Genomic DNA, 16,959 nt, shown 5'->3' with positions numbered 1-16,959 from the left:
AGAAACACAACCAATCCAATAGACAAGCGATAAGTAATCTTATTTACCCTTTTCACTGTCAATTCCATCTGCTTAGTGCTGGCTAATACTGTATGAAATTTTCTATATTCATTTTCCTCCAATGGCCTCTTTGTGGAAGGAAAATGGATGCAGACCGACAGACAGAGACATGATTTCCTGTTCTTTATTATGTCAGCCCTTCATTAAGCTTTACTGACTCTGGACTTCAATGCTCCATACCAATGGGGTATGGAGACTAGGGGCTTTACAGTGACATGTGACCATGTCACCTGATAATGAAATCCATCTTAAATCTGGTACTTTTCCATTTAGAAGGAGGGATGGGGACCCAGAGAGACAAAAGATTCCCGCCTTGTGCCAGAGATATAAAAGGGGGTGGAGCAGAACAAAAGAGGCTGCCAGTTATCCCTGCTTACCACATGAGATGTCTGCTGAAACTAACAAGGACTGTACCAGGGGAAAGGATTGGGCCCAGACTAGGAAGGAGTTTAGTCTGTGAAAGAGTTTAGTCTGTGACCTGTAATCAGTTTCTTAGACTTATGTGTTTTTGCTTTATTTTACCTGGTGACTTACTTTGTTCTGGTTGTTATTACTAGAAACCACTTAAATCCTACTTTTTATACTTACTAAAATCACTTTTGTTTATTAATAAACCCAGCGTAAGTGATTCATAGCTGGGGGAGCAAACAGCTGTGCATCTCTCTCTATCTTTGTAATAGAGGGCGGACAATTTATGAATTCACCCCGTACAAGCTTTATACAGAGTAAAAACGGATTTATTTGGAGTTGTGGATCCTATTGGAAACTGGGTGTCTGGAGATAGCTGAAAACAGCTCAGCAGGTTACCTAAGTCTGCAGCTTTGGGGGCGTGGACCAGACCCTGGGTCTGTGTTGCAGCAGGCTAGCGTGTCTGGCTCAACAAGACAGGGTTCTGGAAGTCCCAAGCTGGCAGGAAAAACGGGCTCAGAGGTAATTTCAGCACATCAGGTGACAGTTGCAAGGGGGTGACTGAACCCGTCAGACTTTCCTTTTTTAAAATAATTCTGTTTTGGTACATTTTCACAATGTCAACAAGGGCAACACAAATAAGTTGTTCAATTACTTATGTTACAGTAAATATACACTATATTATACTCAAAATTAAAAACATTTTTAAAGTTGCATAATCAAGCAGTGAAAAGTTAGGAAAAATCAGATTTAAGGTTACCTGTGAAATCTTAATTCAGTCCCCTTTGTGAATATATATTATGATTAAAGCTATGATTTAGTCATGGGTATTTATAGTAAAAGTCATGGACAGGTCACAGGCAATAACAGTTCATGACTTTTACTATAAATACTCCTGACTAAATCTTGGGGTGGGGGAGGTCAACAGCATCATCTGCCAGGGACCGTTGAGCAGTGGTTGCTCTGGCCGCCCCTGGGAATACTGCTGGGGAGGGCGTGGGGGGCTGCTGTTTGGAGGGAGGATGGGGGGGCCACTGCTGGGAAGGCAGGGCCAGCGGCACCAGCTGCCTGGAGCCGCCCAAGTAGCGGCCGATGCGGCTGGCCCGAGGGCCACTCCAGAAGTGACCAGCGGGGCTGGCTGTGGGGCCGCCTGAGTGGCGGTCCCCGGAGCCAGCTGCTTGGGCAGCCCTTGGGTCAGCCACACTGGCCGCTGCAGAAATGACTTCTGCGACAGACACGGAGCCCTAATTATGATACAATTTTTAATTACAGGATCATACTCACTTTTTTCCACAGGACCTCTGCCTCATTCAGTGCACAGGATAGACAGTGCTCACTTAATGGACAGCTATTCAATATTTTGTTTTATCCTCATTTGTTCTAGCTATCTTATGTACTTACATGTATTTATCCTCACAACTTTGGACAGGAATCTATCCTTATTTTTGACTTTTGTAGAATACTCAACACAATGTCTATTAAAGCTCCAGGGGACAGTTTTAGTGAAGAAGCTAACTATTTTTATTGACAATAGATGACAAAGCACACCTTTAGAGGCATTCTGTATTGCTACTGAGAGTTTAGTTTCAATATACAGTAGACCCTTGGTATGCAATAGGCTGCTCAGTTAAGGCAGAGTATTTCGAGGGATAAGAACTCATGATCTGTACACCACAGAGATAACAGTTCAGAAGAATCTCACTCTCCAAACCTCCCTTTATGAAAAAAACAAAAAAACAAAAAACTATCAGTACATTTCATTGTTCTTTGTTCATTAATTAGTTTCCTGTCTATTTACTTTTAATTAGTCAAATCCTGTTATGTGAAGATACTTGGTGTTGCCTAAATGATTTCTATCAGGATCCTAACATACCTCCTCACAGAAGTATGAGGAACTGAAGATGCTGAAGGTTTAAACCTACCACAAATCCTAAAAAATGGTACTCACCTATGCAAAGAATAGCAAACAGAAATTTTATTTATCACTGAATTCACTACCACTATTAAAAAGAAAGAATATTTTAGCAAAGCACAGCTTGTATGTACTAAAATCTAAAGTTTAACTAGTGATTATAAAAACACTAACAATTTTTGATGAACCCTGTTATTTTTAAACCGTTTCATATCATACATTAGAAACTACATTTCTAGAGGTTTTCAACATGCTAATATACTCTAAAATCAGTTTTGAGGGTTTGCTGGCACAAGATATGACTATTTCTGTAAGACTGGAAGCATTTTTTTTTGTTTTGTTTGTTAAATAAAGTGCATGGAACCCTATTATGTTGACCAGAATCAGTAATGAGTCCAAGCTGATGCAGCTATGAGGCACCAACTGATTTCCACCCTGAAAACTAGCCCATATCACAGTTCCAAATAATTAGAGACTTTAAAATTCTTTCAGGCTTAACAAAATGTTTGACTAGCATCTATGTTTTGTTTATATTATCTATGTTAGACTCTCCTTTGGTTTCATCACTTCATTATGTAATAACTGGAGGAGTTTATCCCATCTGTACCTCCTTCTCTCTTTCTTCAGTCTGCTGCTGCAGGGAAAGATATTAGATGCTGGAGCAGCAGAGTAGGATGAAGGAGAAAGAATGGTACAGTTTAAAGCCATTACAAAAACAGAGTGCAGAATGCTCCAAATATTAAAACACAAAAAATGTGGAACAGGCATAATCCTCTGAAATCAAAAATGCAAATACTATCACGGTATTTATGTTCGTAAGGTATGCCTTACCATTTGATCAAAACCAAATGCAAATGTGGAAAATTCACAAAAGTATTTTTTCTAGCTGATTTAAGGGAAGATACTTTTCTAGTACATGGTAGACATAGGAACTTCAGAAATCTTAACAGTATTGCAGAGGTGGGGGAGGGAAGAGCTTAAAAAAGTTCTATCTTGTTCAGGAGATTTTAACAACTGCAGTAAATACACCCCTCCCCCCAACCAATTATTCTGCAACTGCTAAATTCAACTGGAATTGTTGTGTAGCTTCTTTTAGCTGTTTATTGAAACTAGTTACTAATTTGAGAGTAGGGAGGCATATAGCTGAAAAATTAATAGATTAATTTTAATAGATTAACTACAGGTAGGGTAATAGTATTATGGAAAACCCAGTCATCTAAAATAGAACAGTATTGTCTAATCCACCCTTAATTATAGGCTCTCACATTACTGACTGTACTGAGAGTCTGCTGCAGGAAACTGGTCCTGCAGTAGAGAGCAGCTTCCTTAGAGCCAGCAGCTACTTAAACCTCAAATGACTGTAAGCTCACAGCAGGCCTCATATATTTCAGCATGTAACTATGTTTTCATTTCCTTAAACCACAGGACATAAGTCTGATTTCAAATAGTGTCTGGACCGAGATATTCAATACTGATAAAGATACAAAGTTTTACATCTTAAAATTTCCAAATGTTTCTTCTATGATAAGGATTCCATAACCCAGAGCTGCTGATGCTCCCTTACCCCATTGGGTTATCTTCCAAGTCTCTTGTTTATCCACTGCCACACAACCACCAGCCTACATTGGTTTGGTTATTTAGCAAGTACAACGACATTTTCCTTTCTTGGGGCAAGGAAGAAAGCCAGCCTCCAAACCAATTTATTTCCTTATCCCACTCGTGTCCTTGCATTTTTCCATGCTTTCTCTTTGGAATGCAATGACTTAGTCCTGCTTTGTCAAACCACCATCCTCCCTATTTAAAGGCCTCCTCAAAACTACTTTTTTCCTGATATCCACAAGCACTTAAAAACAAAATTCCAAATACGTTCCCTCGTTTTCTTTCCCCACTGTGCCTTGTTATTGTTGTAACTCTATTATAAAAACTTTGGAGAAGGAACGGTCTTAGTTTTCGTGTTTTGTACAATACCCAACATAATAGCTGCATTAAATATTTTAAAAGTAACATTTCTGTCTAGGTATTTATATAGCCCTCATTATTCTGGCATCAGAGCGCCTCACAATCTTTAATGTATTTATCAACACTCCTGTGACATAGGGAAGTGCTATTATCCCTATTTTACAGATGGGGAACTGAGTGACAGAGACTAAATGATTTGCCCAGTCATACACAAAATCTGTTGCAGAGCTAGGTCTTCTGAGTCCTAGGTCAGTGCCTAACCATTGGGGGGAATCCTTCCTCTCAACATATGCCAATAACAACCATACAATAGGTGTGGTGGCTTGGTAAATTTTGACGTTCTAATGGCAACCATTATATATGTAACTATATAAGCCTTCATAATTTGGGCAGTCCACTGCAAGGAGTAGGCTTGGCTCTCTTAAGCGTGTGGCATGCTTGGTATCTACTTTTAGAGCAATCAGGGTATGCTGAGAGAGGAGAAGCATTGGAATTTAAAACACCCCCCCCCATTGCTGTAGATTTATTCCTTTTTCCATAAATCCCACTGGGTTTCAAATTCAGAAACTGAGCAAAATAAATGCAAAAGGAGGCACAGGAGTTTACAGCGAGTGATCCAATAAAATCATTTAGTCAATAGTAGCACAAATCAGTAATGACTAATAATGCAGCAAATACAAAAATCTAGTTTTTCTTTTAGAAAGTCAAAGAATATATATTCACTAGCATATTAGAATGATAATTAAAATATACACTCCATCATGGCAAATATAATAACCCTTCTCTAAGCCTTGGCCCTCTCCCCAAATGTCCAGGAGCAAAAATATTTTTTTGCAGCATGCTTCCCAGTTAAACAGATCTAGGCCCCGATGGACCAATGGGTGGGGAAAGGAGCAAATTTCAAAGCAGAAAACCTTTCATGGAAAATGCCCTACCAGCAATCTTAATTTTTTACCATCAAGAGAGGCACTTTGCACTCTTCTGCTGACTACAACTGTGGCAGTACTGGAGAGGGAGAATGTAGGTCTTTCAGACACCAGGTCATCATAGATTAAGGTCAATACCATGAAATACACCAAAAATCTTATTGGCAGCCAACGGAGATCACTGAGCACTGGTGTTGTGTGTTCCCAAGAAGAAACCCTGTTTAATAAATGGGCTGATGCATTCTGCATTGAATTTCAATTTCAGTGGTCTCAATGTCCATCACATTGTTATATTAAGCACATTACAGTAATCTAATTGCATGGTGACAAAGCATATTACATACCTACCTTATTGGAATGATGTGAGGCTTAATAAATGTTTGCATTTCCATGATATCCTAATTTAAAAGGTCCTACTGTAAGTGCACATATTGCACTAATACAATACTTTTCAAACAAGCACCATATGCTACTGTTTTAGTCCCTGCAACAGTTTACTTGTAGGGAGCGAAACAGTGACATGATATCACTTAGTACCGCTACTACTGCATATGATGTTCCTTAAATAGACAGGGGCTAATGAAACAGGAAGATATAACTGGTGGCAATATGAATGGCAGGGTACATTATTTATATACACACAAAAGATGCTGCCCAGGTTTCCATAATGAGCTCTACTTTTAAGGAGTTTTATAGACAATTAACATTGCAAATTGGCTCAAGTTAAAATTCAGCTCAGGAGTTGTACAAAATACATATTTTTTTTTTGTTTCCTTTCAAATGAGTTTAAGTAGTTAGATATTGATATACCTTTTTCAGATACTTTATTACCCACCTCTATAACTCCCCATTCTTGAAGTTCTCTATGTTCCCATAATCTTCCTACTGATGAGCAGGGTTGAATGTAGCTCCTTCTAAGGTCCAAAGCAACCCCTTCAGTCAATCAGACAGCTTGTGAGAAAGGACAATATGTCCTCCATCCTTCCCCTCACTGCACATACACTGCCACTGAAACACTAATTCTTTATTCAACTGTCATCTACACACTAAAAAACCCCAACACTAAAGTACATAGAAACATTCTTATGATTTAAAGAAGAATTAAGGAAAAATAGGGCAAATAATATTTAATTCCATTATTGTTCATACTCACAGAAAAAAACCCCTGAATATCATTACAGAACCACAGTTTCAAACATCAAGATGTACATTCAAGCCATGTGGACTCTAAGCCTTGATCTACACTATGAGTTTGCTAGATCGATTTAACTCTGTACCTGTCCACAAGACAAAGCCATTTCTGTCGACTTAAAGGGCTCTTAAAATCGATTTCCGTACTCCTCCCCAAGGAGGGGATTAGCGCTGAAATCGACATCGCTGGGTCAAATTTGGGGTAGCGTGGACGCAATTTGACGGTATTGGCCTCTGGGAGCTATCCCAGAGTACGCCCTTGTGACCGCTCTGGACAGCACTTTCAGCTCAGATGCATGAGCCAGGTACACAGGAAAAGCCCTGGGAACTTTTTAATTTCATTTCCTGTTTGGCCAGCATGGCAAGCTGATCAGCACAGGTGACCATGAAGTCCCAGAATCTCAAAAGAGCTCCAGCATGGACCAAACGGGAGGTACCGGATCTGATCATTGTATGGGGAGACGAATCTGTGCTATCAGAACTCCGTTCCAAAAGATGAAATGCCAAAATATTTACAAAAATCTCCAAGGGCAGAGGTTTGGATGCACAGAGGCTACAACAGGGACCCGCAACAGTGCCGTGTGAAAATTAAGGAGCTCAGGCAAGCCTACCAAAAAACCAAAGAGGCAAACAGCCGCTCCGGGTCAGAGCCCCAGACATGCAGCTTCTATGATGAGATGCATGCAATTCTGGGGGTGGGGACCCTACCACTGCCCCACCCCTGTCCGTGGACACCTGAAAGGGGGGAGTCTAATGCAACAAGGATGAGGATTTTGGGGATGAGGAAGATGAGGAGGAGGAGGATAGCGCAGAGCAGGCAAGCGGAGAAACCGTTCTCCCTGACAGCCAGGAACTGTTTATCACCCTGGAGCCAATACCCTCCCAATCCTCCCAAAGCAAACTCCTGAACCATGAAGCTGGAGAATGCACCTCTGGTGAGTGTACCTTTGTAAATATAATACGTGGTTTAAAAGCAAGCGTGTTTAATGATTAATTTGCCCTGAAGACTTAGGATGCATTCGCGGCCAGTACAGCCACTGGAAAAGTCTGTTAACATGTCTGGGGATGGAGCAGAAATCCTCCAGGGACATCTCCATGAAGCTCTCCCTGAAGTACTCCCAAAGCCTTTGCAAAAGGTTTCTGGGGAGGGCAGCCTTATTCCGTCCTCCATGGTAGGACACTTTACCATGCCAGGTCAGTAACACGTAATCTGGAATCATTGCATAACAAAGCATGGCAGCGTATGGTCCCGGTGTTTGCTGGCATTCAAGCAACATCCGTTCTTTCTCTCTCTGTGTTATCCTCAGGAGAGTGATCATCCCAGAGAATTGGATGTGGAGTGGTTTAGTTGGGTTTGTGCTGTACGTTTACCTGAAAACCCTTCTTTTAAATGCCCAACCCAACAGGTGCTTGGTATGGGAAAGGAGGGTGCTGCTGTTTGAAACCATTCCCACATGTTATGAAGGTTGAAGAAGTCGAAAGACTGTGGCTTACCATGGCTGCCTGCAAACTGAATGCTGTTGCCTGGCCTTGCATGTGTGATCTCTCACACCAAACTGGCAGGCCCTCAATATAAGAGGCAAAATGAGACCTTGTACCGAAAGCACATGTGCTATGTAATGTTAACAGCTTGGTTCACCATGAAAGTCTACCCATTGTTCTCTAAAATGTGCCTTTAAATACTACTCTCCCTTTTTTTCCCTCCCACAGCTGCAAATATTTCAACGCTCCTCCTATCATCTCCGTCCCAGAGGCTAGCGTGGATAAGAAGGTGAAAATGCACTTGCGATGAAATGGTCTCTGAGCTCATGCAGTCCTCCCACACTGAAAGAATGTGTGGAAGCAAACAATGGCAGAGTCCAGAAAATCAGAAATGAACGCGAGGTCAAGAGGGACAAGTAAGATGAGAGGTGGCGGGAGCAAGATGAGAGGAGGCAGGAAGCAATGCTGAAGCTATTAGGCGATCAAACTGATATGCCCCGGCGTCTGGTGGAGGTGCAGGAAAGGCAGCAGGAGTACAGACCGCCAATACAGCCCCAGTGTAACTGCCCGACCTCCTCCCCAAGTTCCATAGCCTCCTCACCCAGATGCTGAAAAACACGGGGGGACGGGGCGGCTCTGGGCACCCAACCACTCCACCCCAGAGGATTGCCCAAGCAAAAGAAGGCTGACATTCAATAAGTTTTGAAATGCAGTGTGGCCTTGTCCTTTACTGCTCCCCCACCCCACCTGGTGCTTCCCTCCTCCCCCCACCCCTCCCGGGCTACCTTGGCAGTTATCCCCCTATTTGTGTGATGAATTAATAAAGAACGCATGATTTTGAAACAATAGTGTTTCACCTCTGCAAGCGGTGATCGAAGTGGGGAGGACGGTTGGCTTACAGGGAAGTAGAGTAAACAAAGGGGGAGGGTTTTCATCAAGGAGAAACAAACAGAACTGTCACACCGTAGCCTGGCCAGTCATGAAACTGGTTTTCAAAGCTTCTCTGATGCACAGCGCGCCCTGCTGTGCTTTTCTAATCGCTCTGGTGTCTGGCTGCGTGTAATCAGTGGCCAGGTGATTTGCCTCAACCTTCCACCCCACCATAAATGTCTCTCCCTTAACTCTCAAGGATACTGTGGAGCACACAGCAAGCAGCAATAACAATGGAAATATTGGTTTCGCTGAGGTCTAACCAAGTCAGTAAACAGCGCCAGCATACTTTTAAACATTTAAATGAACATTCTACCACCATTCTGCACTTGCTCAGCCTATAGTTGAACAGCTCCTTACTACTGTCCAGGGTGCCTGTGTATGGCTTCATGAGCCAGGGCATTAAGGAGTAGGCTTGGTCCCCAAGGATAACAATAGGCATTTCAACATCCCCAACAGTTATTTGCTGGTCTGGGAAGTAAGTCCCTTCCTGCAGCCGTTCAAACAGCCCAGAGTTCCTGAAGATGCGAGCTTCATGTATCTTTCCCAGCCATCTCACGTTGATGTCGGTAAAATGTCCCTTCTGATCCACCAGTGCTTGCAGCACCATTGAAAAGTACCCTTTGCGGTTTATGTACTGGCTGCCAAGGTGGTCTGGTCCCAAGATAGGGATATGCGTTCCGTCTACTGCCCCTCCACAGTTAGGGAATTACATTGCAGCAAAGCCATCCACTATGACCTGCACATTTCCCAGAGTCACTATCCTTGATAGCAGCAGCTCAGTGGTTGCGTTGGCTACTTGGATCACAGAAGCCCCCACAGTAGATTTGCCTACTCCAAATTGATTCCCGACTGACCGGTAGCTGTCTGGCACTGCAAGCTTCCAGAGGGCTATAGCCACTCGCTTCTGAACTGTGAGGGCTGTTTTCATCTTGGTATTCTTGCACTTCAGGGCAGGGGAAACCAAGTCACAAAGTTTCATGAAGTGCCCTTACGCATGCGAAAGTTTCACAGCTACTGGGAATCATCCCAGACCTGCAACACTATGCAGTCCCACAAGTCTATGCTTGTTTCCCGAGCGCAGAATCGGCATTCCACAGCACGAGTCTGCTCCATTGCCACCAGGATGTCCCAATTGTTGGGTCCCGTGCCTTGAGAAAAGTCTGTGTCCATGTCCTCATCACTATCGTCACTGTGCTGCTGTCACCTCCTCGCCTGCTTTTGCAGGTTCTGGTTCTGCACATTAACTGCAGGATAACGTGCGGGGTGTTTACAATGCTCATAACTACCACAGTGCTCTGAGCGGGCTCCATGCTTGCGTGGTATGGCGACTGCAGGAGAGCAGAGTTGCAGCAAAAGTGGTGGCTGACGATGGATGCCATGAGAATAGATATTTATAGAGAATGACAAGAAGACCTGTGAGGTGGATTCATGAGAGCAGGAGAGTAGAGTTGTAGTGGAAGTGGTGGAGGATGACTGTTAGCACCGCGCACATTTCCCGAGGAAGCACACATGTACCCAGGAGCCCATGACAGACAGCATGGAGAAATTCACTCGAGACAATAGCAGCAGAGCAGAGTTGCAGCGGAAGCGGTGTATGACGATGGTCAACAGTCCTATTGCACCGTCTGCTGCCAGCAGCACCCGGGACACAACAGCACCGGTGTTGGTGAGCTGAGCCGAATGGGCTGCACCCTTGCCGTGGGATGGCGTCTGCGCAGAAAAAAGGCGCAAAAGGATTGTCTGCCGTTGCTTTCACGGAGGGAGGGGGGACTGACAACATGTACACAAAACCAACCGCAACAATGTTTTTGTCCCATCAGGCATTGGGAGCTTATCCCAGAATTCCAATGGATGGGGGAGACTGCGGGTACTGTGGGATAGCTACCCTACAGTGCACTGCTCTGTAAGTCCATGCTAGTCACAGTAGTGAGGACGCACTCCACCGACTTAATGCACTTAGTGTGGACATATAAAATCAACTGTATAAAATGATTTCTAAAAATCGACTTCTATAATATCGACCTAATTTTGTAGTGTAGACATACCCTAATGGTTTTACATCTTTGAATAGTACAATGGTTGGTGACCTCAGAGTGGGGATATGAAGAGACAGCTTTGTGGTGAAAAAGAAAGGTATTCAGCAACTCATTTTAAATTATTTTTATAATGAGGTCTCCCAAAGACATGCAGTGCTAGCTTCCTGTTCTTGTGCAACCTCTCTCATGCATGCGCTATCCAGTGCTATAATACTCCTAAAGAACCTTTCCAGAGCATTGAGTTGGCCTATAGAAGAGGTACATCTTTTTTATTCTATTATGTTGTTTTTAATCTTTATCATTTTATATTCTAAACTTTGTTGGTTTTGATCAGAACAGCACATGCTGGTGAATCACTGTGTGAAAGAAGAAAAGGAGTACTTGTGGCACCTTAGAGACTAACAAATTTATTAGAGCATAAGCTTTCGTAAGCTACAGCTCACTTCATCGGATGCATTCGGTGGGAAAAACAGAGGAGAGATTTATATACACACACAGAGAACATGAAACAATGGGTTTATCATACACACTGTAAGGAGAGTGATCACTTAAGATAAGCCATCACCAGCAGCAGGGGGGGGAAGAAGGAAAACCTTTCATGGTGACAAGCAAGGTAGGCTAATTCCAGCAGTTAACAAGAATATCAGAGGAACAGTGGGGGGTGGAGTGGGGGAGGGGAGAAAAAGATCCATAAACCTGGAAATCCTGGACGCCCCATCATCTCAGGCATTGGCACCCTGACAGCAGGATTGTCTGGCTATGTAGACTCCCTCCTTAGACCCTTCGTTACCAGCACTCCCAGCTATCTTCGACACACCACTGACTTCCTGAGGAAACTACAGTCCATTGGTGATCTTCCTAAAAACACCATCCTAGCCACTATGGATGTAGAAGCCCTCTACACCAACATTCCACACAAAGATGGACTACAAGCCGTCAGGAACAGTATCCCCGATACTGTCACGGCTAACCTGGTGGCTGAACTTTGTGACTTTGTCCTCACCCATAACTATTTCACATTTGGGGACAATATATACCTTCAAATCAGCGGCACTGCAATGGGTACCCGCATGGCCCCACAGTATGCCAACATTTTTATGGCTGACTTAGAACAACGCTTCCTCAGCTCTCGTCCCCTAATGCCCCTACTCTACTTGCGCTACATTGATGACATCTTCATCATCTGGACCCATGGAAAAGAAGCTCTTGAGGAATTCCACCATGATTTCAACAATTTCCATCCCACCATCAACCTCAGCCTGGACCAGTCCACACAAGAGATCCACTTCCTGGACACTACGGTGCTAATAAGCGATGGTCACATAAACACCACCCTATATCGGAAACCTACTGACCGCTATTCCTACCTACATGCCTCTGGCTTTCATCCAGATCATACCACTCGATCCATTATCTACAGCCAAGCTCTACGATATAACCGCATTTGCTCCAACCCCTCAGACAGAGACAAACACCTACAAGATCTCTATCATGCATTCCTACAACTACAATACCCACCTGCTGAAGTGAAGAAACAGATTGACAGAGCCAGAAGAGTACCCAGAAGTCACCTACTACAGGACAGGCCCAACAAAGAAAATAACAGAACGCCACTAGCCATCACCTTCAGCCCCCAACTAAAACCTCTCCAACGCATCATCAAGGATCTACAACCTATCCTGAAGGACGACCCATCACTCTCACAGATCTTGGGAGACAGGCCAGTCCTTGCTTACAGACAGCCCCCTAATCTGAAGCAAATACTCACCAGCAACCACACACCACACAACAGAACCACTCACCCAGGAACATATCCTTGCAACAAAGCCCGTTGCCAACTCTGTCCACATATCTATTCAGGGGATACCATCATAGGGCCTAATCACATCAGCCACACTATCAAAGGCTCGTTCACCTGCGCATCTACCAATGTGATATATGCCATCATGTGCCAGCAATGCCCCTCTGCCATGTACATTGGTCATACTGGACAGTCTCTACGTAATAGAATGAATGGACACAAATCAGACGTCAAGAATTATAACATTCAAAAACCAGTTGGAGAACACTTCAATCTCTCTGGTCACTCGATCACAGACCTAAGAGTAGCTATCCTTCAACAAAAAAGCTTCAAAAACAGACTCCAACGAGAGACTGCTGAATTGGAATTAATTTGCAAACTGGATACAATTAACTTAGGCTTGAATAGAGACTGGGAATGGATGAGTCATTACACAAAGTAAAACTATTTCCCCATGGTATTTCTCCCCCCCACCCACCCACCCCCCACTGTTCCTCTGATATTCTTGTTAACTGCTGGAATTAGCCTACCTTGCTTGTCACCATGAAAGGTTTTCCTCCTTTCCCCCCCCTGCTGCTGGTGATGGCTTATCTTAAGTGATCACTCTCCTTACAGTGTGTATGATAAACCCATTGTTTCATGTTCTCTGTGTGTGTATATAAATCTCTCCTCTGTTTTTTCCACCAAATGCATCCGATGAAGTGAGCTGTAGCTCACGAAAGCTTATGCTCTAATAAATTTGTTAGTCTCTAAGGTGCCACAAGTACTCCTTTTCTTTTTGCGAATACAGACTAACACGGCTGCTACTCTGAAACCTGTGTGAAAGAAGCAATCCAGACACTAAGAGGTAAAACGAGGTGAAGTCAAGATTAGTCATATGCACAATCTTCACTATTTGAGGTATTCATCATATAATCCCCTACAGGTACTGAATCTTTTTTGTTAATAAAAGCATTTGGAGATCCCTTTTAATTCAATTTTGTTATTCTTTTCACTGACTTCTTTTCTTTTTCTTTATTTAAATGTTTGCATCAGACTGAAGTCTAAAGAAGGAAAAGACTGGTCATTTAGCTCATAAAATGGACTGAATAAATAATGTATATGTTCACATAAAGCCATTAGGAAATATTCACTTTAAATTACATATATTCTATGGAATGTATTATACACTGAAACCTTTTCATTTTCATCACTTGCATACTGTTAATAGACAGCCTAAGACATGCTCTCTATTTGCTATGATTACTGGAAGTGTTTTTTTGGTGTTTATAAAAATAGATACAAGGCTTTATGGAAATCTTATTAGCAGATGATGACAGTGACAGATATTGTAAAAATAAGTTAGACAATTTGGCCTACCTTTTATTATAAGCCTACCTGCTTTTAAGTCCTGGTTGAAGCGACAATACTTAGAGTGCTCAAGTGTAGGTAGACACTGCTCAATGGGTACCCAGACATATGTCTCTGGACACAATAAGTCAGATGGCCTATACTGACCCTATGAAGAAGAATGAAAAAAAGAATAGACATATCAGTTACATAACATGCCAGCTACAAGACTCCAGAGTTCACTATGTGCAAGGAATGGTTTTAATCAAGTCTAAACAAAATGATCCAGAAACAACTTCACCATAAACATTAAGTGATCCTGTTAGTGATTTCTGCACCATCTCAGAAACACAAGCTTGACTTGGGTATCTTTTAAAAAAAAGTTTCTCAAATTAATATATTAATATATGTTATGGTGTCCACAATGAATACTCAAGTCTTGCTTCTTTGAACTCTAAACTCAGTTATTACCTACAGTCTTGCTGAGTTGGTGCAGACAATAAAAAATTCAGCACTACAAAAGCAGTTTGTTTGAAACGTTGTTCATTCGAAACACGAAAAGAACAGTATGACCCACCATTAAGGCAGCAAACTGTTTTTATTATGTTAGTCATCAACCATTTGTTCTACACCCTTTAATGAAATATTAAAATACAAAAGAAGAAATGGAACATTTTTTGTTAATTCAATATACAAGTCATTCCAGGAATATCATAAGTAGCATTAGGAAAGCCCCAGAGATAGCATTTTTGTTAAAAGGATAATCTTCCCAAGATTACAAGGTGTTTCTAGAAATGAAAAAACAACAAAAATATTCCTTATCCCAGCAGTTAAAGAAAATTATCACCTCAGCAATCATTTGTCACTCTAATCAGTCAATTCACCCCATTTAAAACAAGTTTGATCTTTGAACTGTTAATTACTTTGAAACCCCACCTTTGACCTGTTATTCATTTTAGTCACTCCCCCCATTGAACCTCCATACACAGTTCAAGAAATGTGGTGGCACTATCAAACATGACTAGTTTTCAAACAGCAAACATGTATCACGTAACAAAAACAAGGGCTATGCTATGAAAAGTAATAAAACAAAGAACAAATTTGAGCGACATAGGGTCTGAAACCCACTGCTCATGAGCGGAATTATGACAAATTACACTGAATGTAGCAGAGTCAGAAGCCTGCATCTCAAACAGTTTCAGTCACTTCTTTAAGCAGTTCATTTTTGCGTAATAAAAAAGGCAATCAGTTGATGTTCATCTTCTACTGCCAAAAAATTGGCAGAGACTTCTCTTGAAAAAAGTGGACGCTAAAGAGCTGATAGAAAATCTGAAAAAGGGCTTAAATTGTTATTGCGGCTATACTTCAATGACAACAATATCCTTGAAACCATCTCATTCACAGAAGTAAATTAATCAGTGTTCTGTTCTTCCACTTGAATACTCAAATCTTTATGCAGTGGCACATTTGATCTTGAAGAATTAGAAGAAATAAATTTTCTGAATTTTTTGAGACAAGCATAAATCCTCTCTCCTGCTACTAAACTCTCAACAATATTTAGATGATCTGGTTTTATTACTTTCAATTAATTGCTTCCTGCTAATTACTTCAACTTTAGGCATGCTGAGTCAGAAATTCATACACTGATGTCATACAATTAAAATACTAACCACCCATTTACAGTACTGATCAGCAGCTTTCATACTTATTACAGTTAGAATGAGAAACAACCACCTAGTAATTGCAATATTAAGACTGATCACTGAAAAAATAAGATGAACTAATCAGTTTTACACAGAAGCACATCCAGGCTACATTCCTAAAGCTTCTAGCAAGCCAAGCCCTTCTAATGGTTCCCAGCTCCATTCACTCCAGCCTTCCACTTCAAATGATAGTTCATTCTGCTCACTAGCAGTGCCTCTCTTTCCAAGCATCAACGACTCCAATTTGTAGGTTTTTTTTTTTAAAGGCTTCTGTATAATCAGTACCTTTTGTTGGATTAAACTGATTACTTTGCATTTACAGACAACCAGGAAGTTTTCATTTAGAGCAGCCTTCCGTATATAGTGTTTGCTTAAAACACACAATAAAACATATACTTTAAAAACTCACTATCTGACCTTGATTTTCTCATTTGAAAATCATTCACGATCAGTTTGTAACTATTGCTGTTTTACAAAAAGCAAATTTCTACTTTAATTTAAAACAATATTCCTCAACTCCAAGTATAAGCTTGAACCTCATTGCTTTAGAACATTCTCGTCTAAGCCAAAGACTAGAAATTGCTTTATTAAATAAACCACTTTTAAATGTTATGCTTTCTAAACAGAGCTGGTTGAATGAAACGTTAGTGTAACACTTACAGCACAATTTAAGTCACCATTAGCCCTACAAAACAATTTGGGGATTTGGAAACCAGTTTGTCTTTTCAGCTAGATTGAGTAAAAAACTGTTTGTATTACAAGTGTAATTATTTATGGATACAAATGGTCAAGAGTGGACAAATATTTTAGTAACCATCTCTGGAACTGTTTTTCAACCTAAACAATGGGGTAAGGCAATTTAACTCTTGGTCAGTCTCTTGGATACTCTACTTTCATCTACATAAGCAAGGAAAGCTTGGTCACTCATCTTAACTCAATTTTCCCTAAAATGCATTTACACTGGGTTTGAAAATATATTGAGTTTAAAGTTCTGAGTTTTGAAAATTAAATAAATGTGCAGCCCTCTGAAAAATTACATGGATTAATTGTGCAATTCTGTGTGTGTTTTGAGGTGAAGTTTTAGGTATAAAATTAACTAGAGTCAAGTATTAACTGGCAGATTCTAAACCAAAGGAAAGACCAAAGCAATGGCTACCTCAAGCACTGCCTGTAGCAAGTACAAAAGCAGAAGTCCAAGATGTTTTTAAGAATGGATAGT

General features: G+C 41.5%; 1 protein-coding gene across 10 annotated transcripts in view; it reads right to left on the bottom strand.

The window, feature by feature from the left end:
- The window catches only part of ATE1 (arginyltransferase 1), a 230,238-nt gene that overhangs the window by 71,114 nt on the left and 142,165 nt on the right, over positions 1-16,959 (bottom strand). For 6 of the 10 annotated variants that reach the window (XM_038409401.2, XM_043519739.1, XM_043519740.1 and 3 more), the window contains one exon: positions 14,086-14,206. The exons of 1 other annotated variant lie outside the window; for it this stretch is intronic. In XM_038409401.2, the coding sequence (XP_038265329.1) occupies positions 14,086-14,206 (121 nt within the window). Of the gene's footprint in view, positions 1-10,087; positions 10,582-14,085; positions 14,207-16,959 lie in introns of those variants that run through there. 3 more of the 10 variants (XM_043519736.1, XM_043519738.1, XM_043519735.1) reach the window with 3 other exon arrangements.

This window comes from Dermochelys coriacea, chromosome 7, assembly GCF_009764565.3.
Source record: "Dermochelys coriacea isolate rDerCor1 chromosome 7, rDerCor1.pri.v4, whole genome shotgun sequence".
Classification (NCBI taxonomy): Eukaryota; Metazoa; Chordata; order Testudines; family Dermochelyidae; genus Dermochelys; species Dermochelys coriacea.
The sequence above is the reverse complement of the archived record's forward strand: the minus strand, read 5'-3'. Positions and strand labels throughout refer to the sequence as shown.